General features: G+C 43.5%; 1 protein-coding gene across 2 annotated transcripts; it reads right to left on the bottom strand.

The window, feature by feature from the left end:
* Nucleotides 1-1,338: 1,338 nt before the first annotated feature.
* On the bottom strand, nucleotides 1,339-21,033 carry C8A (complement C8 alpha chain). 2 transcript variants are annotated; one of them, XM_061353363.1, is made up of 11 exons: nucleotides 20,782-21,033; nucleotides 18,705-18,801; nucleotides 17,634-17,778; nucleotides 15,997-16,141; nucleotides 14,680-14,869; nucleotides 13,000-13,200; nucleotides 11,466-11,706; nucleotides 6,866-6,994; nucleotides 6,155-6,312; nucleotides 4,076-4,298; nucleotides 1,339-1,826 (listed from the first exon to the last, which is right to left on the bottom strand). In XM_061353363.1, the coding sequence occupies exons 1-11, from the start codon at nucleotides 20,898-20,900 to the stop codon at nucleotides 1,675-1,677; spliced, it is 1,800 nt and encodes a 599-aa protein (XP_061209347.1). In that variant the 5' UTR covers nucleotides 20,901-21,033; the 3' UTR covers nucleotides 1,339-1,674. The 2 variants fall into 2 exon arrangements, with proteins under 2 accessions (XP_061209347.1, XP_061209348.1); XM_061353364.1 differs by having other exon boundaries at nucleotides 11,550-11,706.
* Nucleotides 21,034-24,173: the final 3,140 nt, after the last annotated feature.

The raw sequence follows: 24,173 nt of genomic DNA, 5'->3' as shown, positions 1-24,173 counted from the left end.
GCCTAAGAGCCAAACTGGTCATTGGTGCAAGAGCACTGTGTCATGTTTCTATATAACCTGCCAGCCCAACGCCAAACAGTGCTGATAAAACCACTGATGGGAAAACTTTTGATCCTTCATTTCACATTTGGGATGTCTAAATCATACCACTATATGAGTGCTTTGTGCTGCTGCATTTTCCCAACATAGAAGGCATCAGATTCAAGCCCTTGGGAGCAAATTCATCTCCGGATGACTTATCACCTTTACCTGGAAAAGCAAAGTTGACAAAAAGGGCACAGCTTTGCCACTCATCATAGGGATTTTTCACAGAACAATTCCATCTCAGTGTTCAAGGCAACCTGGTTTTGTTGTCTTCTTAAACAAAACCAGCCCATAGTTTTGTTTTCAAGCAAAAGTGGTGAAAAAGTCATCCTTTGGCAAACATGCACACTAAAGAAAATACGGGACCAGATCTTCAGGTAGCATATATCAGCTCTGTTGAAGGGGCAACACTGATTTACATCAGCTAAGTGTCAGACTTTAAATCACCACAGACACGCTGTTGAAAAACAAGCATTTCCAAGAAGCAGAGCTCTAGCGGAGTAATTCCTTTCACTAAACCATGATTCCTTCCTACTCCCTCTTCCCATTCACATGTATATAGAAGTGCCCCTTTGTGCTTTGAGGTTTTGTTGCTGTTGTTGTTTTTCACAATGCCTAATTCCTTCTCGGGGCTTTTTCCCCCTGCTTTCCTTGTAATGAAAAGCACACTAAAATGAAGTGCCATTCGCCTTCCATCCACCCCAGGTTTTTGCTGCAGTTCATTAATAAAAGGGAACTGTGGGCTCTCACTGCAGTCTCTGGACACAGTTCAATACTGTGTGTATTCTTGTGCTGAGATTTACATCTTATGCTCAAAAAAGCCCCTTAAATCAAGCACCCTGTTAGCATCTTCTCCTTCTCTGGGTGCCCGGGAGATAAAATGCCTGTGTCCTAATAGTCAATTCATCACTGATTTTAAAGAGGACTAGCCTTCACTTCTGTGTGAGCATCCTCTGCCAAATGATTGTGTTTAAGCCTCTCTTTTTGATCTGTTTAAGATTCTTCATCAGCTTGGGTTCACATTTTGCAGTGATGCTCGGCGTCTTTAGGCTAAATCCTCCTCCCGTGCAGATCAGCATATGGCTTTGCTGCAAACGCAGCCCTGGCCAATATGCTGGGCTTAAAAATGTGACAATGTCAACTTACAAAAGTTTCTTGGCACATATGTCAATACCAACTGCATGGAAATGCAAGGATCATGAGCTTTTAATGTGTTTTCCAAAGACAAATATAAATATTCCTGCAAGTCAAGCATACTTATGCAAACACTTCCAGTAAATTTATTTCATGACAGGGTCACACAGCAGCAAAACCCCCTGTGTGGGTTCTCCACCATCTCCTGTATTGCAGCCACTGTGAACTGATGGGGCTCCCATCACCTTTTGTGGTGTGGGGGCATCTGCATTCAGGCAGCTGGAGCAATAGGTCTGGTTTTACACACTGAATCCATCCTGTCTCCATACATATAAGAATGCAATGATGGTCAATTCTTTTTCCCCAGGGTAAATCCATTGTGGGATCATGCCTGGAGTGCTTCTAGCCCTGCACAGACTCCAAACTGGTCTCGGCCTGTGTAGAGCAATGTGGTTTTCAGCAGGCTTTGCTCTGCAGGTTGCTCCCCATGCAGGGCTCCCCACCGTGCTGCGGGGCCGGGTTGTTGCAGTGCCGCCTGCGCTGCGCTGTGCCTGACTGACAGGGACTCCAGGCTGACCAGCAGCTCCAGCGCCCATCCATCTTGCTGCCTGTAAACACATCAAAAAAGGGGGAAATCCCAAGTATTCAAGTCTGAAGTGCAGTGATGTACTTTGGGTGGGAACAGGGGAGGAGGGGTGAGCTGATTGCCACTGGCAGTTTGTGATTTGAGCAGGATTTCCTTATGCGTATCACCCGTGCCCAGCATATGGATGGCTGTTGAGATCAAGGCACTTTGAAGCCAGGGAAGAGGAAGCAGCATCACGTTCTTCAGACACCAATGTCTGTTTCTTCGTTTCTGCTTATCTGAAATGTTGTGGCTTGGTTTTCCTTTCCCAAAGGGCAGCTGAGAGCTGTATGTGCACTTTCTCACCCCTGATCAAGGCAGAGGGACAAAAGTCTCCTAACGCCATGGAATCACAGAATGCTTTGGGTTGGAAGGGACCATAAAGCTCATCTCTTCCCAACCCCCTGCCATGGGCAGCGACACCTTTCACTCGACCAGGCTGTGTTATGAAAAGTGCCCCTCCTTTTGGAAATGGGTCATTTCAAGGCTTTTTCATTACAGTAGAGACTGAGTTGTCAGGAGTGTTCGATACTATGGATTATGGCAGTGCTCCTGAATGATGAGAATGCTTGATAGCTGTCATTTACTGTCATTTTTTATTTACTCAACTGGCCTTCATGCCTGGCTCGGGCACTTTATTAATCCAGACAGCACAAATGGATGTGTGTGCTCTTACTTTGTGCTGGGTGGAAAGCTGGGTTTCACATCTGCTGTAATATCGTGCTCTAAAAACAACTACATTTGGTCTTAAGTGAGTTTTGGAACTAAAGATTGGAAGCTAAAAGTTGCCCATGGGAGCGTGTCTGTCCCTGCTGTTGCTGAAATCGGGGAGCACAGGGGCTGGCCACCTTGGTAGGCTGCTTTGGGACCGGGTGTGGAGCTTCCTAATCATGTAAGGCAGATTCCTTGGAATTGGAGACAACTCGAAGAACCTGATACTTTTAAAGAAGCCCACTTTGCAGTCACTAAGGCAATGCTGTTGAGTTCAGCTCCATAAACCATCTCCCCATCTGCTCTAACTCCTTATCACAGCTTTGATTTTTCAGTGGTGAGACCCCAGTTTTGAGCACATGGCTGAAGGCCTGGATCTTTGCCTGGTGGAATTACTCTGATGATGGAGTTTTTCTGCCAGCTTCCCGTGCTGAGATGTGGATTTTTTTTGTCCCCACAAATCAGGACAAAAATACCCAGAAAGAACTGTGCCATTTTTAAAAATAAAAGAGCATGATTCAGGGTTGGCTTTTTTGCCACCCATTTGATTTTCTTAGGATAGTTTATAAAGTGACAAAGAAAACATAAATAAACGTCTCTCATTTTGGAAAAAACACTTTTTCTCCCTAAAATAGATGCTTCCCTTTAGTTAAAATGTTTCCTGGGAGGGAAGGTGGGAAATCTGGCAATGTGGCTTTTTTTTTCTTAGTAAAAGAGCATTTTTGGTGGCATGTTGCTTGAACACTAAGTCCGGCTCGCTTAGGCTGACCCTCTCAGTCTCCCTTCACTCCCTGCCCATCAAGGTCTGTAGGTAATGTGAGCCGCTGGGCTTGGCCAGGGTGCTGCTCCTGCATCCCACATCAGCTCTTTGCAACATATTGGTAAGTCTCCAGCTATCAAATGCATCCTTATTGCCACTGATTTACTTATAATAAACACCTGAGCTGCTGATTTCAGTCTGTTATAGGGCCACAAAAATGATCAGAGGGATGAACCATCTCTCTTACGGAGACAGGCTGAGACAGCTGGAGTTGTTTAGAGAATTCTCCGAGGAGACCTTATTAAAAGTACTGAAAGAATGGCCTATAAGAAAGATGGGGAGACACTTCTTAGTTTGGCCTATTGCAACAGGGTGATGGGTGATGGTTTTAAAAAGAGGGTACATTCAGGCTGGGCATGAGGAAGACATTGTTTACAATGAGGGTGGTGAAACACTGGCACAGGTTGCCCAGAGAGGTGGTGGATATGCCATCCCTGGAGACATTCCACGCCAGGCTGGCTATGGTTTTGAGCAACCTGATCTAGTTCAAGATGTCCCTACTCATCGCAGGGGGTTGGACTAAATGAGCTGTGAAGGCCCCTTCCAACCCAATTCATTCTGTTGTGTAGCAGCCAAAGCAATACAGAAGTGAAGGCTTGATTGATGCATGAATGCAAAGAGCAGTTTGTTAACCACGGAGGGGAAAATCCCGTCCCTTTGCTGCCTTTTGCCCTCCCGTGCTGTGGGTACATGCATCTTACCTTGGCGCTTTGTCTGCTCGCAGGCAGGGCCTCTGTAACCTGGTCGACACTGGCAGAAACACGTGTCTCCCACCAAAACAGGTTCACCGTTGTTCTGGCAGGGTCCACAGCGACAGGCGTTAAACTCCAACAAGTAATCATCCAAAGCCCGTTTCAGGTGTTGCCGCTTGGTTTCCATGTCGCCGAGGCTGCTTCTACGGAGAATTTCATGGATGGGCTGCAACTGCATAAGATGGAGATAAATAGCATGGAGACAGTTTCAGCCAAGCATTAACTGAGATGCTACCACGCCATTGGCAGAGAGCTGTGACACTGCTGGATAAACTCAGGGCTCAGAAAAACCCCATTTGTCTTCCTTGACAGCTCCATGTACATCATGCAAATGTGGTGCTACGACTGATGAGCATCAGAAGGAAATCACCGTTCCAAAACCTTCCTCATCTTAGAGGTTTCTGAAGGATAGGCTTTCCTGGACATGCTTTAGGGTTTCAGTGTGGATTCAAATGATAAGTTAAAACACCCCTGTAAGCCAATTTTTTGACTGTTTGCTTAGTGTTGTCCTGATCTTGGGGATTCTTGCATGCTTTTTGCCTTTTTGAACCAAAGTGTTTCGCTAAGAGCTTTTTGGATATCATCAAAACCTAATGCCAGCCCACCACTAATGGTGACCAGATTGTGAGTGCTGAGCATGGAGAATTTTGCCTGCATACTTCTTGTCTTTCAATGCAGTGAAATAATATTGTGCCATCTACAGCTTTAAGCATATATGCTCATAATAGTTCCAGTAGCAGAGTCTAGTTCTTATATACCATTCAGCAAAAATAATCCAGTTTGGGCAACTGTAATTATAGCTCACCCAACTGAGTATTAATATTAGAGTGAATATTAAGTCTAAAAGCTCAGGGCTGGTCTGAAGTCACATAGCTACATATGCCCATCCATGCATCTGTGCAAATGCTGTGTGTCTTGGTTAGAAAGTCCTGGAAACTGGTCCCAGAGAGGAGCTGGGCATCGTCTCATTGCGCAAGATGCAGTGAGAGTGATTTGTGGGGCTTTGGGAAGAGCTCTTAGTCAAATTTGCACAAGCCTGTTTAACAAACGAGAGGGAGCTGCCGATAAGAGCTGCTGAAGTGGACATGAGCGCTTATCGGCAGCTCCTCTTGCAGAGTGACTGCTGAGCTCCAGAGCAGCCAACAGAGAGGTCAGCACATGGTTTACTGGAAAACTGCAGTAAGTTTTGCCCAGAATTGATGGGAACTTGTGCAGAAAGGTGAATAACCTGCATCTGAAATAACCTGCCTATCAGGGCTTTCTGCCTGCAGGGTGCTGCCCAGGAAGGTTTGCAGAGTCCTTCTTGTCCTGCTAATAACATAGATAATTCCTGATTCCATTGTTCTTTCTCCCACCCTTTGTCAGAGCCAGGAGCAGGTGTGCTCTCAAATGAAGATGAGAGGGATGGAAGTGGAAGTGGCAGTGTGTTTCTTTGACTGAGGTCCTCCCCCTCAACCCCCACTGCAGACTAGCAGTTGTAGCATCTCGGGGTAGATGTGGTACTCCTGACCACAGCCAAGGAGTTGTGCCTAGCTCCTCACATCTCTGCAGTCTCTACTCCTGGATTATTAGTTTACCCTTCTGTCTCCCTTTCCACCCCCTCTGCTTGCACCCATCTCCTCCCCATCTATAGGGTGCGTCAGAGATCTTTGCCCTTTGGGGAGGCAAGACTCCTTCCCCAGCCTGCTGTGAGTCCCATTCTTATAAAGGAGGGCAGACAGCATCAAGAGGAATAATAAGGATGAATACAACCTCGGAGAGCCATTCATTGGAAAGCTGTTTGGGGACACATCAAAAACTTAACTCTGCACTAATCCAGCATTAAGCTCCTTGTCAGTCTCCCTGTGGATGCAGTCTGTGGAAGATGTACTCCCCATTGTGAAATGAATAAGAGGTTACCAGATCAGTGGCCCATTACATTTAATCTTGTTCTGTGATGGGATCACAATAAAAATACGAAATGATCTGCTCGACTACACTTTCATTCCTTATAGTGGCAGAGTTTCTTCAACTGCAGAAAAGCCTTACCTCAAAATCAATAACAGCAGGATTATATTTTAATGACCTTCCCCAGTGACGATACATATTGCCATCCCAACTGTTTAAGAGTCCTCCGCTGTAACTGCTATCTCCACCTCTAATCCGGGGAATAATATCTTCTACAACTGCACTGTTGCTCTCAGCATCTGAAAAGTTGAATTACAGCCATATTATTTAGTTATCATTTCCACACATAGACTAGAAACTGCTTAATGGAGGGGAGATCAATTGTGCAAGGAGCTGTCAGAGAGCGGCACTGCTGCTGCCTCTTGGAATCAATGGGAGCTCTGGGGCTGTCTGTAGCTAGCTAAGGGATTTACAAATCTGAGGCTTCATAGCCTCTTTGAGTACTTTTTATAGTCAGTTTTGACTTCTTTAATAGTTGCCATGTTGCCCTTATCATCCATGCCCACTCTGTCATGTGTATAGGGACTGCGGCCTTCCCCACTGCCTCTATTTACATGCATTTCTTTTCCAGGTATTGCTATCTTAATTCCTCCTCTTTCAAGAGCAACCAGGACTCCTGAAGACTTGCACCCAAAGTTGCTTTGGTCCCATGACTGGCCTGATCCATGGCTGCGGATGGCACCAGAGCTCCCTTCTTTGAACCCTTGTGTTACCCTACTTAAATGTCCATGCCCAAGTGACCAAAAGAAGTGATGCAAGATGCCTTGGCAGACATCTGCCCTCATATCCTACCGGTTTTTAGAAATCCTTTCTTTGCACAGTCAGAGGATGATATGGATGCTCCCAAATGCGCTTTATTCATGCTGCCTGTAAGGCCAATTGACCAGCCCATGCAGCCACTTATCTCTTCAGCGCTGATGCCTGCAAAACAGAAAGGAAACCAGTAAAATCAGTGACTCATTCTGAGTGGAAGCATAGGAATTTTCTCATTTGTTGGGCTTTTGTTTGGTGTTTTCTATGAACAAAGAAGATATTTGGTTATCTGCATGGCCTGTTTTTCAAAGTCAAGAGCTATTCTGGGCAGAGGACAGCCTTGCAGTGGAAAAGTCAGTGTTTAATTGGGGTATATCGGGTCCATTGCATAACAGGAATAAGAATTGTGTCCTTGGAAAGTATTAGAAAAAAGTAAAGAGATTAGCACAAGGCTTCAGGTGTGTATGTCCTTATTTGGTCTATTTATTTAAAAATACAACTTTTGCTTTAATTGTTATTTTAAAGCCTAACTCATAATTAGGATAAAGCTGGGAACAGCAGCTGAACTTGATAGATCCTTGCTGATCTTCCTATACTCAGGATCTGACCCATGTATTACTGGCTTAAGTAGCTTCTTGACTAACAACTTGCAGTAGGTTGCTGTGTGTTGAGAGCTGCCAAAGCCTTCCTACCTGCTGCTGGGCTGCTGCTGCCAGCACTGCCACATACATCATGAAAATATGTGACTGGAGACCCATGAAGCAACTGCAGAGGGGAGAAGGGAACTAATGGGGTGGTTTCACCAAGGTAAGCAATGTGCATATTTCATACAGCCCGGGTTTATGTGCTGCGAATATAAGGCTGTCTTCTTTAATAGTTAAAAAATCCATTGATTTCAATAAATACAGGTATTGTAAGTAATAGGTAACTTTTATATTGCCCTTCTTGTCAGAGGGCTTTAAAGGGTTTTACAAAGCAGCCCTGTGATCAATACTACAGTATTGAAAGGGAGGCAACAGAGGTCATCGGGATTTGTGCATCATGGCTTAATGGTCTAAAGATTGAACCTCCAGCCAAGCCCCACTGTAGACTGTTGTCTGCTGAACTGCCTTACCCCAGCACTGGGGAGCAGTGGCTTGCATTGCCTATGTTTAAAATACTGGTAAAACACCCATAGATCTGTTTCTGCTCCCTTCTGCACACCCTGCAGAAGAGGCTGGCTGGAGCAATGTGCAGCATGGATCTGCTCATTGGCTTTGTGGATCCCAAAGATTGGAGGTGCTCCTATAGCCCCTGAGAGAGGGGCTACAAGTCCTGGATTGAAACCTGTGAGAGCTGAAAGATGCTCAAGACTTCAGGAGGAATTACATCCCATTGCAAAAGTGGGCTCTTGAGAAAGACTAAATGTGTAGCACTCAATTACTGCTACTAAACTGCTCAGCAGTTGTAAACACAGTGGGTAAAGTTCATTCACCCAAAGCTACATGAGGGATTGCTTATATTGGTGGTGGAGTAGCATAAAATTAAACTTGAGGAACACCCTGATTAATTGATTTGCCATGGTTCCCGTTGAGTAATTACGTTCAGCGAGGGTCTGTCAATACAATTTGCTATTGGTTGCAGCAAGATCGTGTCTTGATAAATGAAAAGTGGTTATCACTGCAAAAGGGTGGCCATAGAAAATATTGGCACTTGAGGGGGGAGCCCTGGTGGGGTTTTTTATATGATATAATTTGTGATAGTTAAATGTGCTCGACTGATAAGATTTACTGCTGCATTTTGAATTAATCAGAATATATGAAGACTCTCTAATTTACTCTGTGCGTAATGTTTCTCCCATAAATGTTCTTGTAATGTGTGAGCACATTATACTGTTTTCTGCTAAATAATAGAACCATAACAATCTATTTTAAAAACAAGTAATGAAAAATATTGATGGCAGAGCAAGGAGGGACCTCATTCTGACATATGTATTTATTTCACTCATGACCACATCCATGCAAGCCTTTGCAGCCTGAAAGCTAGAAATGGGTCTTGCAGCAAAAAGCAGTCCTAAGCTATGCAGCAGTGAGTTGTGGTCTGTTCTTAGGTATCTAAACCCAGAAGGTGACTTCATTTTCATGCTTAAAAGTCCAGCTTATGCCTATGCTTAGCTAGATACTCAGCAACTGCCCAAGCTGTCTCTTGTTTAGGGAGGGAGCAGCCTAGGGATCTTTTTCCTGGGCATGTGCTTTAGTCACTGGTCTATAAGAAAGGAATGTTTTCTCTTCCAGAGCATTTAACACATAGACTTAAGGGCTAGGTGGGCTCTAAGGAAGCAGTGGTTGATCCAAAGTAGGTGTCATGCTTCTTAGCCCTGGTACATCTCCAGGCATCTCCAGAGCTTCAAACTCATCTTATGAAGCTCTGATTTTAAGACCTGAGCACTTACATCGTGATCCTGACTATTCCTCAGAGGAGGCAGTTAATCCTCTTGCACACACAGCCTTCAAGCATGGCTGTTATTTCCATTAGAGAAATCAGGGTTTTTTACTAAATGCTTTTAGACAGGGGCATATCAGCCACTGCAGGTGGGAATCCTTCTTGGTCTATGCTGTGTGTCATAGAGTGCTGCTGACTTGGTATATGTGGGCTTTCTAGCAGAGTCTGGGTTAGATGAATGTTACGGAAGCATGTTTCATTAGAATGAAAATTACATCATCTCCACTGGGGCACATTTTTGTCTTTTGCTGAACTTCAACATCCTTCTTTCCTAAGATAAGGCATCTCGTAGCAGTAAATCTCCTCCTTATATACACAGCAAGCACAAGATAAAGTAAAATAATAGCCTCCCTCCACATGCTCTGGATTCATTCTTCCTCTGAAATTGGCAGTCTACTTCCTTAAGACTTGCTTGGCAAGATCTTGTTCACTTCTACATCACTCACTCTTCAAAGTGAATAAATGGTGTGAAGAGGCATCATATTTCCAAATATTAGTTCGGGGACTTGATGCAAATTCTCTCAATTGGTAATTTCTTGTGGAAAATTGGCCTGGTCAATACTCAATATGGAGTGCACAGTTATCCTAAGTGCTGCTACCAAACTGTTTCAGACCGGGGGCAGAATTTGGGGCAGAACCATGGAAATTGATGGAATTAATGGAATCACAGCAGTTTGTACCAACTGCAGCAATTTTCATCTCTTGTCCGTGATCATGGTTTTCTTTTGCATAAACGTCCAGCCTAGAGTTACCAAGGAGCCTTATCCTCCACAGAACGGAATGACGTTCCATAGGGAAAGTGGGATCTATTGCATTGTCAACACCTTTGCAAAACTTGACAATCTGGTTCATGTACTAAAGATACTATTGTTCTGCACCTTATTTTTTGGATTAGGAAAAACATTCTGGTTTGGCTCACCACTAACGCCTATTCTTGTGTTGTAGACAACTGTGGTAGATATTTTATGTAACTGAGATTTAGAGGTATGGCTTTTCAGCCTCATACACTCCAATACATTGAGAACTGGAGCTAACAGAGGTCTGTTAGTCTTCAGATGTGACAGTAACCAGAAAAAAAGTGGCAGAGGTATTACCAACAACAGTGTTTTCTTCCCATTTACAGGAAATTGAAACTCTCACTATCAAGATGCTGAAACAAGAGCGGGCTAATTTGCTTTAGTCTGCATGAGTTTGAAGTCCTTGAACATTCGTAGAAATGGCCAGAACAATGACTGTAAGAAACAGCAGAAGTTTAGAGAAGTGACACTGAAAGAAAGGGAGAAAATCATAGAATCATAGAATAGTTAGTGTTGGAAAGGACCTTAAGGTCATCCAGTTCCAACTCCCCTGCCATGGGCAGGGACACCTCACACTAAACCATGGCACCCAAGGCCTTGTCCAACCTGGCCTTGAACACTGCCAGGGATGGAGCATTCACAACCTCCCTGGGCAACCCATTCCAGTGCCTCATCACCCTAACAGGAAAGAATTTCCTCCTTATATCCAATCTAAACTTCCCCTGTTTAAGTTTTAACCCATTACCCCTTGTCCTATCACTGCAGTCCCTAATGAAGAGTCCCTCCCCAGCATCCCTATAGGCCCCCTTCAGATACTGGAAGGCTGCTATGAGGTCTCCACGCAGCCTTCTCTTCTCCAGGATGAACAGCCCCAACTTTCTCAGCCTATCTTCATACAGGAGGTGCTCCAGTCCCCTGATCATTCTCTTGGCCCTCCTCTGAACTTGTTCCAACAGTTCCATGCTCAGGTTCCTTCCTAAACTACCAAAAACTCACCCAGATTCTTTGAAATTAGATCAAGAAGCATATTTTGTGACACTCAAGCTTATGCCCTGCTTTCTGGTCAGTAGTGCATCCATCTTGTGAACAACATTCAGATACCTCTACCTCACTCCCACTGTGCCTTTTTGGGCTTGCGATGCATATGTGTCTATCCTGTGATGGGACATGCCAGCTGGCTCAGCAAAGAGGTGCCAATGAGCACCAACTCTCCCAGGGCTCAGGGAGAGAATGGCAGGTAGAATCAACCAGAACCAGATGAATTACTCTGGTGGAGTGGACCTACACCATGGTGACCAGGTTGGAAATGCCTGGCTTTGAGCAGGATTGTGTGAATAGAGTGTATTTTGTCATTTTCTAACCTTTTCTTCTCATTTCCTCCTTGTTAATGACAAGGATGTACTCAAAGACACCTCCCATAGTGCCAGATGTCATGAAGTGGGTACCATAGTCATTGATGAATCTGGCGTACATGCCATAGTTATAGGTGTCTGGAAGCTCCTGCAGGGAGAGCAACACATCTTCATCCAAAACAATGTTGTCCCTTCTCATCTGGAAACGGGCTGTCTGCACCTTTGTCACACCTCTAATGAAACCAACCTCCTGCAGGTGAAGAAAAGAGGAGCTGCCATTCAACATACATTTTAAATTAAAATAAAATAGAAGTAATTTCTGGTCTATAGATTTGCAGAGGAAAGCCTGAATCTCTGACTGTCAGTGTGTGTTGAAGGCAGGGAAACAAGCCCAGGTTTAAATGAAATTGGTGGTAACTCTTTTAGAGTGCCTCTTCCTCGCACGCTGTGTGAGGTGAGGGCAAAACCATGGGTTTGGGTTTTTTATGTGTGCATATGATCAGAATCAGGCTCCACATGATTCCCCTCCATCCTCCATTTCTGCTATTCCTTTTTCCTCTTTTCCTTTCCGTAGTGTTAATTCCCTTTTGCCTTTTTCACAGCCTTAATCAGTGATGCAGGACAAAGGCTCAAGGTAAGCCCAGCACAGCACTGGAGGAGGAAGATGCTGATTGTGGAAGCATTTCCTGGGTATGCCACCAGCTCCATGACTCCTTTTCTAGATGAACCATTGACTCGACAAGGCTCCAGTGCAACCAGAACAGCCCTTTAAATGATTCCTCCAGTAATTGATCATTGTTTTGCTGTAAACATCGTGTGAGTCTAGACAAGGGCACAGTAAATGCTATAATAGTGCCCATTTCAAGCAGTTTTTAAGGGCATTTTAACTCAGAACACTATCAAAGTAATTCTTCTTTATTGTTTTCTGTCAGCAGCCACAAAAGTAATAGAGACAGGGCATGGCAAATGTGGGAAATGCCAGCATTCATGTTATTAGATTGGAAAGAGATCGCCACAGCTAGTCCATGATGTAAACCCACTATGAGAAATACACCCTCTTACTGGGTATCCTTTTTTTCAGTGTGCTATTTTAACCGCTCATAAAAAGTAGCATATTTCAGCATCATAAGGCAGCTTGTATTAATTTGAACAAAATATATGTGCTACCAGAGATCATCCCCTGAAGACAACTGTTTTGATCAACATCTTGGTATTTCCTCCTCCCTCATCGTCACTTTAAGCATTTTTTTATTTATGTGCTTAATGTAGCCATGAAACAGGATGGGGGGAGATGACATGTGTTGTGGTGCTTCATAGTTCCATTTTATTCCCACTCCCTGTTTGCTAAACCATAAGAAGAACAACAAACAGGATTACTAACGATGATACATTTGCAATTACATGAACAAATTAAGGTACAATTACTATGTGTTAAAAAATGCAATTGAGAGGATCAGCTGACATAAGTTACAGCCAGCCCATGTGACGCACAGATGACACAACTGGAGAATTATGCATCACTGATTTGTTATTTTTCTTTTACCTTTGTAGCGTATTGTGTGAAATTCTTCAGGGATCCTTTGCCACCTGATAAAGTGAAGCCCAGGTCTAACTGGAACGCTGGTCCTGTATACCCGATTCCAATGGTAAAGCCTCTTGTTCTGGATTTATCGCTTTTAAGGGCATCGAGCAGATCCTTTGAATCATCATAAAACTCAAAAGTGAATCCAGAATCAGCATGAGCCTAAAGTGAAAGGAGCAGAGATGAATTTTTAGGTACTTCTCTTTATTTTTAATCTCTGTTTCTTTAAGGAGTTAATGGTGCCTCTGTTGAAGCCTGTGATGGTCCTGACAGCACCAACATTGACTGCAGTGAATGTGGAATAAAGAATTAAGTCACATGCAATTTCATTTGGAAATACGTGAGAAATGTGGATAAAGCTTCATCCATCTCCAGGCGGGGGAAAAGCTTGTGTTTAGCCAACTCAAAACAGTGCCATTACAGCCAGAGCTGGTAATGGTACTTATTAAGCTAGCTTGACACTTCCCATTATAAAACCCTCCTTCCAGTTCTTTACAGCTCTGCCAGATCCTAACGATTTGGAGTGAATTTTTTGTCTCCAGCTTGCTTCTGGATGAATTTATTTAGGGAAAGAAATTCAACAGCAGTGATCCAGCCTCTTGCAATGGCAGTGCTGGAAAACAAACATTGTTTTGCCTGTGTTTTAGAGCACTGACCTTTTCTTTGACAGCTCTACTCTGCTGGCATGTGGAATTGAGCAGCCTTGCTGAATTCAGGCAGTGCCATTTGCCATCCCTATAAAAAGCCAGTTAAATAATTACGGACACTGAAGAAAACATCTCACATTAACGTGACTTCCTAGACCCAGCAGGTAGACACTCCTAAGTCAAGATGCATATCGAGCATGCTCAAGTGTCCCTCAGTGCCTGACCGTGGTGCAAAAGCGGGCCTTCCACCACTAGCAGCAGGTAAGGGGGAAAAGAAAATGTGGTTCATGTGGTGGGTCTGTCTGGATTCAAACTGGGGAATCAGGGGCACAGGGAACTGCTGGAACGGAAAAACCACTCGCATTGAACCTGTGGCTGTAATATTCTCTTGGAATAACGTGTTTTATTCATTCATGTCAAAAAGCATGATAAATGTTTAACAGTGTGGCCAAGGCACCCACTTAATACATGGGAGTCCCAGGCTGAATCCTTGCTCTACTTAGTTCAGTCTCCAGCATCAGATATGATCCCACAGAGTATAGGCATTGTGATACATGGTGATGGCTTTCAGGATCTCTGTCTCACTCAGAATTTGGATTTATGTCCCTTGTAGCCATGCCAAAGACTTAAAATGCTTTCAAAGACTGAACCAGTAGCATTGTTCCCGTTTTACACATGGCCAAATTCATCCCTAGAGAGGCAAGTGTCTTGTGCAAGCTCTACAGTTCATTAATAGCAGGATTTAGAGAAAACCCGTTTCTCTTGGCTCTTACTAGGCCAGAGTAAGCAGTGGCAATGACTGGGTGATAAAGCATGTTAGTTCCTTGATGTGCCATAAAATAGCATTTATATCATCGATTGCCTGTTGTCTTGGGTGCAGCTTGGGTACCTGGAAAGACAGCCTATAGTGAATGACAAAATGTACCTAACTAACATCTTTATGGGAAGTTTAGCTGGGAAAACATTGCTAAATCTGATTACCCAAAGGACTTACTAGGAACTGGTATATGTGGAAGTTGTAAGGCTTGCGGAAATACTTCTCGTCATCTCCATAGTACAGATGTTCACATGCAGCATCGTACTTCAGCTCCCGCCACTCTCCATTGTAGACATACTCACATTGGCCTCCAAAAAAATTAGGGTCATATATGTACTGTTTCCCTTCCTGTGTTAGGATATTGTATCTGGCAAAGAATTAACATTCAGGAAGTTACCCATAGCTCCAGTTTTATTTCCTCACCAGCCTCTGTCACTGTTTCTGTTCTCCTCATACTATAAGTTACCTATCGTCAGGTCTCTGCCTTTGGATAGCACTGAAAATCTTTGGGGTTTTTCTCTCCTTGCTATCTGCTTCCCAAAGCTAACGGGACACAAAGAGCCACTTTATTTCCAAACATTGGTTTGGACTCATATGCTACAAATGGAAGAAATCAGTAAAGGTGTCCAGTCTATTCCTGCAAGTGCGGTTATGAAAGTTCCAAGGTCCTGGAATTCCTCCAGGTTCCCCATGGGCCTAATGCATCTCGCTGTCACAAAGTGTTTCCTGGTATTCCCTGTAATTGTTTTCTATCTTAATTTCATCTTCTTCCCTTTAATAATGCCCTGTTTCTCAGGGGAGTTAGCACTCTCCCTAGACTTGCAGTCTGCTTGTGCTTTGCCAAGTCTCTCACTTCTTATTTCCTTATGCCTCTTTCTTCCTGCTCCTCAGCCATCACAGCTGCTGCCCTCTGAAATCTGCCTATTACTTAATATTCCCTGTAATTCTATGGCTCCAAATGAAAGCATTATTCAAACTAGACAGCAGCATTCCTCCTCACAACAGGGACTTTTTAATGGACAGAAGTATTTACCCTGTATATATTCATGTGGAGCTCAGGCTCTCTGCCTTGAATTGTGCTCCGAAGTCCTAATTCCTGTAGTTAAACCTTCTCCTTAAGAATGAACGCCACCAGGATGCTGCATTTCCAAAGTCTACGGTTGCTTTAATAGATTGCTTTTATCAACTGGAAAAATCTGTGAGATAACTGGGATGTATTTTTGCAGGAGTATAAAGAGGGCATCACAAGTATGGAGTGGCTGGGAGAGGCCAAGGTCAGACATTAAATCCAAAACAGAATTTGAAAGAAACGCTGGGATGAGCCCTCCTGCTTCCGTCATTGCTACCCATGCTTGTGGGGGACAGTACCTCTCCTTTGGGCTTTCTGCAGCACCTTATCGATTCACGGAGCATTGCAATTACTGAAGAAATGCAATATGAAACACTTAATCCTGTTTTGATTGTGAGAGTAGCAGCTATTGAGTAATTACCTACCCTTGGACTGCTTTTTCAGACCCTGGGATTGGGAACAGCTGTTCACAAGGGCTTTCAATGTCTTCATCCTCACAGTTATCCTCATCAGACCCATCTCTGCAGTCTGGCTCCCCATTGCACACAAGATGTCGTTTAATACAGCGACCTAAAGGGCACAGATACAGGTGATCTCACCTACCTGCCCTTCAGAAAACCTTTTCAGCATCTTGCACTGTTTGTGCTGTTCTCCACCCATATCTTGGGGCCACAAGAAGTCCCTCTGGGTGTTAAACACGGGGCTTTTACATTGGGAGCTTGATTTTCCCATCTCCTTCAGGGCAGGTTTTCCTTTGCAAACTGGAGTGAACACAGCTCAGAGTCTGAGCTGACTGCTCCCATGGGATTCCATGGAGTGGGAGTCAAATCAAGGTCACATCTCTGGCCTGATTTTATTATCTAACATCATGCTCTTGGAAAAGAGCTACAGGAAGCAATAGCATCTCCGCTTGGCTCAGGGAAGTCAGCTCCATCTGATTAAAGTGCAGTTTTGCCTCTTCCCTTTGCTGGAGGTATTTGGGAAGTTTATTGCAACAATTATAGCTCAAGAATGGATGTTTGCAGGAAGGGCAAGTTGAAGGTGCTTCCCCTTCTGGGAGTGAGGAGAAAGCCTTGACATAACATTTGTGAGCAGAGGGAACTGGTCCTGCTACACTTGCTACCATGGAGCAAAGAAATCTGGAGAGGGACTTTTTACAAGGGCATGTAGTGACAGGACAAGGGGGAATGGCTTTAACCTAAGAGAGGGGAGATTTAGATTAGATATTAGGCAGAAGCTCTTCCCTGTGAGGGTGCTGAGGTGCTGGCACAGGGTGCCCAGAGAAGCTGTGGCTGCCCCATTCCTGGCAGTGTTCAAGGTCAGGTTGGACACAGGGTCTTGGAGCAACCTGCTCTAGTGGAAGGTGTCCCTGCCCGTGGCAGGGGTTGGAACTGGATGGGCTTTAAGGTCCCTTCCAACCCAAACTATTCTGTGATTCTATGGTTCTATGATAACCTGATCTAGCTGATGAGCTGGTCACAGAGCTGGCACGTAGTTCTAAATGTCAGTAGAATTTTCATTAAATACTCAAGATGGGAGTTTGAGCCATTTGTGTAAAACCAGAAATCTGTCAAGGCTAATGAAACTTTCAGAGAACAGCCGCATTATATCCCAATCCTCAGAGCTGGGGATGGCTAAAAATAAATAAATCACCCCAACAGATTGCTTGTTGGATTTATGATTGAACTATGTCTTTTGCAAGGAGAGAAAGTGGTGTGTTGTGGGCGCGTTGGTGCCCATGGAGGGGAGTGCAAGCATGTAGCACAGCAGTTGGAGCAGAATATTTCTACTCTCTTTGTTCCACTGAAAAAATTAACCTTTTCCATGTCATAGAGCCTTCTTTTCTAGATAAATCTGAGTAGAACATGGGTGGATTTCTATAAAAGTTGGGGGGAAGAAACAAATATGGGGGAATTTCCTTCTTTCTCTTTCACCAGTTCACCATCCAGCTGGCCAGTTGGCAAAGCTCTGCCCATGGTAATAGCATAGACAGGTGTTACCTCATGCCTGCCCACCCAGGACCAAACCCTCTTTGGCAGAAGCTTGTGCTTGGTTCACTCACCTGTTTCCTCACACTGAAAGTCCTTCCCACAGCTGGGGGGTCCAGTGCATGTCGTCTCTGTACGGCAAGCTTGCTCATCCCAAAGATGCCCTGCGCATTGCTGCCCTGCAAACTGCGCCGGCTGCACCAGCCTCCGGTACCGATGCTAAACCCCACAAGAGAGAAAAACATCACCAACACCTAACTTAGATCCTACCAAGACATCCCTCCACAGGCTATAAAGCAACTGAAACTATTGCTTTTATCTATAGTATTATTCTTTGGCCCCAAAACTTTGTACATAATAAATGGAGGGGAGGTGGCAGAGAGGTGGAAGCGCCGGAGGTTTGCTTGAAGTTCACACAAGTGAATGTTGAAGGGGCTGGAATAACTGGTTTTAAGAATCTTTTCCCTATTTTATACCTTAGAAATAATACATATATTTTCCAGTTGTAGGTGCTTCGTCCTGGAATGTAACAGGCTCAGATGGACACAGACACTAATTGCAGCACTGATCCCACACTATTTCTGATGGATTATTAATGAGAATTGCTGCTCTTGAAACTAGTAAATAAAAAGGAAAGAGAGAAAAGCCAAATCATTTACTGATTATAAGCCCAGGAGCAAAAACTGCAGGGATATAAACTCAGTAGAAAGCAAAATTATGCCAGGTATTTGAAAAGAAATTCTTGAATTATGAAGATGCGAATGATATAAAAAATTAAGAACAGGAGCTGATGAATGAAGCTGCTTCTAATTTCTTTTCATTGGAATGTTTGCATTAAGAATCAGCAGATACTTAATTAAATCTGAGATAGAAAAAGAAGAAAGTCTTGGGCAAATATTCTGGCTGGATTCTTCCACCATTTGCCTTGATTTTGCATCTTGATGTTCTGCTGCCTTAAAGGAATCTATTCCCCAGTTTACACCAGGGTAAGAGTCTCTTTAGTAAAGGAGCATCTCCATCATATTTGGATGAGTTTACTGGATGCTTCAGAATGATGAATATGTATAATATATATAATTAATGTGTGTACATCCTCATCACAGACACATCTGAAGATAAATGAATACATTACAGTGGAGTCTTACTTTTTTCTCTTGGCAAGGAAAGCAATCAGTCCATTCTGACCACTGGCTCAGCTGACAGTCAACAGGAGCTGGAGAATTAACATCTCTGCTGCTTCTTCTAAGGAGGGGAAGAGATAGCAGGAAGGTCTTTGAAGTTGTGTCTTATGGAGGGGTGGGGAGTAGCAGGGAGAAAATGATCAGTGTGTGGTTTTCCACTGGGAATCTATTTTATAGGAAATGGGAAGTATCGCTTAGCAGGGTGGCTGTACTACCCGAGATGCTCCATCTGAGTATTCAGCATCAGAACTGGTCAGGGGCAGCAAGTGCACGACCTGAGGATTTTGGGTTGGGTTTCCGGCTCTCCCAAGAGATCCTCGCCCTTCCCAATAAGTAGATTGCAATAAAACCTATATATATCTTATATATAAGACCAAACACACTGAGAAGCACATCGCGGACTCCATAAGTGATGTTTTATTACCTTCGGCCTGTACTGAAACCTACTGAATCAGATTCCCAGAGGCTTTGTGGAGTAGTGGGAATGGCTGCACCAACAGTGCAGAGAAGGGAAGGTAAAAAGCCATGTTAACTAGGAGAATTTGTTGGTTAACTACTTCTAAAAGGAAACATAAATTCTGAGAAGAGGAAAGTAACTAAAAGGAGATTATAAAAGCAGAAAATGGCAAGGGTTCTGTATCCAGAATCCCTTGGATCAGGCTCTCTTCGTGTACACTGAATATCACTATACAACAGCAAGAAAATACTTCTCTTCCCTCCCAGCCCAGAGTTTATGAGCTCTATTTCTGTCCCTACTCCTACAGTCTTTCTTTGTATACTGCCTTTCTTTGTCTTGAGGAGCAATCTGTGGCTTGCTAATACAACTCTGCATTTGCCACAGCCTTTGAAGCATTTTGAGGGGTTATTCTGAGCCAAATGCTGTTATTAGTAGTATTATTACTATTATTTTGGTGATTAACTAATGAGCAATCTGTTTCACTTACAGGCCTGCAGTCCAAAGAGAAATATTGATAATTACTAGAGGTATAGGGCACAATGGGGATTCCTCAGAGGCTGTAGAAGAGAGACGTACTAAATGAAAGCCACAACAGCTCAGCAAGGGAGCCTGTGGACGCAGATAAGTGTGCGAGATAAAACCCCACCGTGGCTTCAGGAAAACAACAGGAGCCTGCAGACAAACACAGAGCTGGAGGACACGCAGGTATTGATGCCTTTTTGCTCTGACAGGAGGATTTGTGGGCTGTATCCTTCAGCACTTCACAAAGTGCTTAATTGGCTCACCTTCGATCGGGTTTTACATTTACCTCTTCATTATTCTGCCTTGTTTGATAAGTTCATCAAACATCAAAAATCTTGTCTTTGTTCATTTTCAAAAGGGATTATCGGAATAAGCCTTCATAATTAAGTGTATCACTACCCCTTTTTTTTTCCCTTTCCGTCTTCTCCTTGTCTCCATGTTCCAATTATCACTGATACCCATTTTGATCCTTCTAAATCATATTTGCCTTTAGAACAAGGCTGAAATTAATAACTGTAGGAAAAAAAACCCAACTGTTTTCCTATCATAACACTATTGCTTTAGAAAAGAAGTAACTTGTTTATTCCCTTCCTTCAAAGCCAAAGTGACACTCCTATAGGTTAATAATATTGTTTGGGGAAAAAAACTGAGGCATGAGGATCTGGCTTGGATTGCAGATTGGGTTATTCCCGTGCACTTGTTAACTTCCCATTGGCAAATGCAACATAATTATATGAAAAGGAATACAAAAAACATTCACTTGTAAATCATCCTATATAGGGAATTAATTTCAAGTGCCCAAACCCAGTATGGTAATTTTGGTAAGGGAGTTTAAGACGGCTTAATAGTCATCTGTGAAAGAAAAACCATTGTGCAAACAATTCCTATAAGAAGGAATTACGATGCCGAGCTTGGGCTTTGGACAACTGCCAGTATGTTTTTTCCCTGGTAGCTGTTTACAGAGAGCACAGTGTGCACATGCCTCATGTCAGGACAAAATGGATGGCCTGACTGACTTGTCTGTAATTTCTGTATGTAAAGCTGGGGGGGGAATGGACTTACCTCTGGGAAGACAATGTCTCAAGCTCCCTGTGTGCTGTAGCTGTGGCCTGACATGCTGCTAAAGCCAGCGAGCATATAGACAGAATCAAAGGAGAAAGCTGACACAAGCCCCACCACATGGTTTCTCCATATGTAAATGTTTGCTATAGATTAGCTGCAGATCTTTAGGCTTCAGGATGCTGTGGGGCAAGCACTGCTAGAAGCAGCATGGAGGCCGCTGGACTCCAAAACACTGAGGTAAATCATTGACAATAGCACAGATCAAATCACAAAGAGTCAGGACACATCCTGGAGGCCTTTGCCCTTTTGGAAAGAAATTCCCAGTTTTCTGGCAGGGGAATTAAGCTGTGCAACTGTTTCCGCATCAAAGTCAGTCAAGTCCTATTGCAGCAGTGTGTTTCTTGTCCAGCCTGCACCCTCCTTTTAATCTGAAGAAGAAGGAAACTAATTTTCTTTCCCACAGTGACTTAACTGTAATCTTGGTGTGTCTGCTTGCTGACCAGGGAAAAGCTTCCCAGGACAGCAAATTGAAGCTTATCATAAAATTGTGTTATGAGGAACATGCACCTTCCAGGTACATCAAGGTGATGTCAATTCAGGTGCTTCCCACTTGCCATCCCCCAAAGATAGCATCCCATCTCCAAAGCTGATGTGAGTTATCACTTGGCTTTTGGATAGTCAGGAATCTAAGTCTTGGGGTGAGGAAGATACCCCCTAAATCTGAAACTGTGTCTAACCTATATGCTGTGCAAACCCATCTGTTAGTGGTGGCTCTAATGCTTTTAGGTGGTTGGAAGTAGTGGATGTGCACAAGAAAGCAATACCAGAAAACCAAGGACACCGTGGGTTGTTTACTATCAAGATAATAGTCACAAGATGAGAATAGTTAGTTTTCATGTGCTGGAAGGAAAAATGGCCATTGGGAAGACACATGGTCATTCTATAGCCAAGTTGCTGCATACCTGTTTCCTCAAGCATGCACATAGCCTGCAAAACTCCCCTGAAGGCTCCTGGGCAGGCACAAAAATGCAAAAGAAATCTGTAACTTCATCAGATATTAGTTTTAAATAAAGAGTAAGAGATCTATGGAGACTTGCGTTCAAACAGGGGTCTGTATTTCCCTGCTTTTTCTTCCACAATAAGTGGGCTGAGATGCTTCATGCATAAATGAAGTGTTCCCAGTAGACAACTGGAAGCTTGAGCTTCAATAAATTCAAGAGGAAGCATAATTATTATAGGGAAAAGTGATCTTACACCTATTAAACAGACAGTGAATGTCCTCTGTCCACAAAAGCCTAGGAGAGAAGTGTCGCGTTGTGCATTTCCCACATTAATTGCAAGGCTCATTTCAATAGCTGGTATTGTATATTATCAAATAAAAGGGCCTCTTACCATGTTATTTTAATGTAATTAAAGTTCAGAGTGACCCTTGGGCCATGCTAAACATGAAGAAATATAGCACATGGGTAAACTGCAGTGAAATGAAATGAGAACTGCCTTTTTGTGACCTTCGAGAATATGTTAAGGTAATCCCTTACCTACTACTGCACTTCAGATGAGTTCAGAAAGTTCTTCTTTCTTCTACACAATAAGAATTCAAATAAGGGTTTTAATATTTTTTTTAATATACTATTAAACCTAAATTGCTTTTGCCTGGGAGAAAAGCAGGGTATTGGAACTGGCCTAAGGCAATCACCACCATTACCTCCCTGTTATGCATTCCAGCCTCTCTGCTTATCGCTGTTAAGACAGAACAGCATTAAAAGGTTTTAGAATACGTATAGAGATCTGATAAGGATGGACCCCACTGTCCCTGTGGTTAGAACCTCCCTGGCCATCTCCCAAACCTATCTTTGGCTCAGACTTGGGTCATCCTGTGATATAAATGTCTCCTTGCACAGTCAAGTGCCTCCTCAGCATCTAAGCAGGACTGTCGAAGCATTATACCTTTCCATCTCTGACAGCAGCATCAGAAACACCACGTATATGTAATTAAAGTTATTTGTGCCACATCTCCCAGGTAAAAGGCTGGGCTGGTTTGTGCAATCAGGCACAACAACAATTTCTCACTGATAGGTGAGGTTGCTTGGGGGGAGGCAGGTGAGAGAGTTTTAATCAGCAAGCAAGGCACACCACCTTAGAGGTGAAATTAAAGAACTTTTCTTATAGGTGTTATGTTCCAGAAGTGGGGTATATAGAAGTTACGGGTCCATTTGTAATGTTATGAATTGAAATTGTCTAAAATGTATGTTGGATCCTTGCCTCTAAACCTGACTTAATTCTCTGGATCTCTGGCATGCAGTGCCAGATAGCAACACGGTCACCTTCAGGAGGATGAGGAACTGGGGGCTTTTCAGGAGCATGGACATAGGGGCTGTGAGCAGGCTGGGCTGAGCATCGTCACCTTGTGACTATTCCCCTCACAAAGCTCTTTTCCCTGACACTGAAGAGCTCTTCATTGCCAGCCTCTAATTAGAAGACACATAACTCCTCATTTACAGCTATTCTGTGTCTAAAATCAGGGGCAGATGAACTCAGGGTAAACAAACCTGGGCACCCTCTTTTCCTCACTCACAGCAATACAGGATTTTGTTCCACTACAAAAGGTCTCTGATTCAGACATACTTGGCCCAACAAGAGGAATTAATTTCTGTGTGCAGAATGCATTGATCTTTTAAATAGCACCTGAACAGCACATTTGGTAATGTATCTGTCTACAAGAACCTAGCTCTAGGGTGAAGTTATATTACAAGAGCTAACATAATGTTGTTGTTGTCCAGCAATTTGCATTTGTACTTTCTTTATACATAGGTTTTTATTTTTAGTACAGTCATATAGTTTTTGCTGCAGGGGATACAGTTACTTAAAAGAATAATCTTTTCTAATGCCTGTATTCTATTTATAATTTTTTTGTAGTACATTATTCATGCACTACTGTAAATCTGGATTTCATTCCTGACTTGAAGACCATGAACATCTAAAGGCAGAGCCCTGTTCTGTTTTATTCTCTTCAATACATCATACCCACAAAGTTGTATCTGAGCTTCTTGCTGTCATGCATTAAGCAATGTGACTGACACCTGCCATGTGCTGTTTGTTCCCTTGTGGTTCCCCAGGGAAAAGTGCAGAGCAGACAGCCTTTCATTCAGAGTAGGGTGGTGGTTTCTAAAACATAGAGTTTGCTGCAGTGCTCAGGGGTTATAGAGATGTTAGACATGGCAAGATCAAGAAATGATGCCTAGCAACTGGAGCGCTGCCCTTGGAAAGTTTGCCATTTCACACGTGCTTTCGCAGCACACATGGGCTTTCTGAGCTCATCCTCTCTGCAAGCACTGGAGAGCTTGCTCTGCAAAGCAGCTTGGTAAAATAACATCTGTTTTGCCAAGGAAGCA

The sequence above is a fragment of the Neopsephotus bourkii genome, unplaced genomic scaffold (genome assembly GCF_033783945.1).
Source record: "Neopsephotus bourkii isolate Nb327-2 ecotype Australia unplaced genomic scaffold, CSIRO-AGI_Nbou_v1 NB_673, whole genome shotgun sequence".
Taxonomy (NCBI): Eukaryota; Metazoa; Chordata; class Aves; order Psittaciformes; family Psittacidae; genus Neopsephotus; species Neopsephotus bourkii.
Note: the sequence above shows the minus strand (reverse complement) of the source record. Positions and strands in the feature narration are given on the sequence as shown.

Coding starts and splice junctions, on each gene's coding strand:
- C8A (XM_061353363.1), bottom strand. CDS start 20,900: ATGTGGTGGGGCTTGTGTCAGCTTTCTCCTTTGATTCTGTCTATATGC. Junction 17,779..18,704: donor TTCCTTGCCAAGAGAAAAAA/GTAAGACTCCAC, acceptor TGTGGGGTTTAG/CATCGGTACCGGAGGCTGGT. Junction 11,707..12,999: donor TCACACAATACGCTACAAAG/GTAAAAGAAAAA, acceptor CTTCACCTGCAG/GAGGTTGGTTTCATTAGAGG.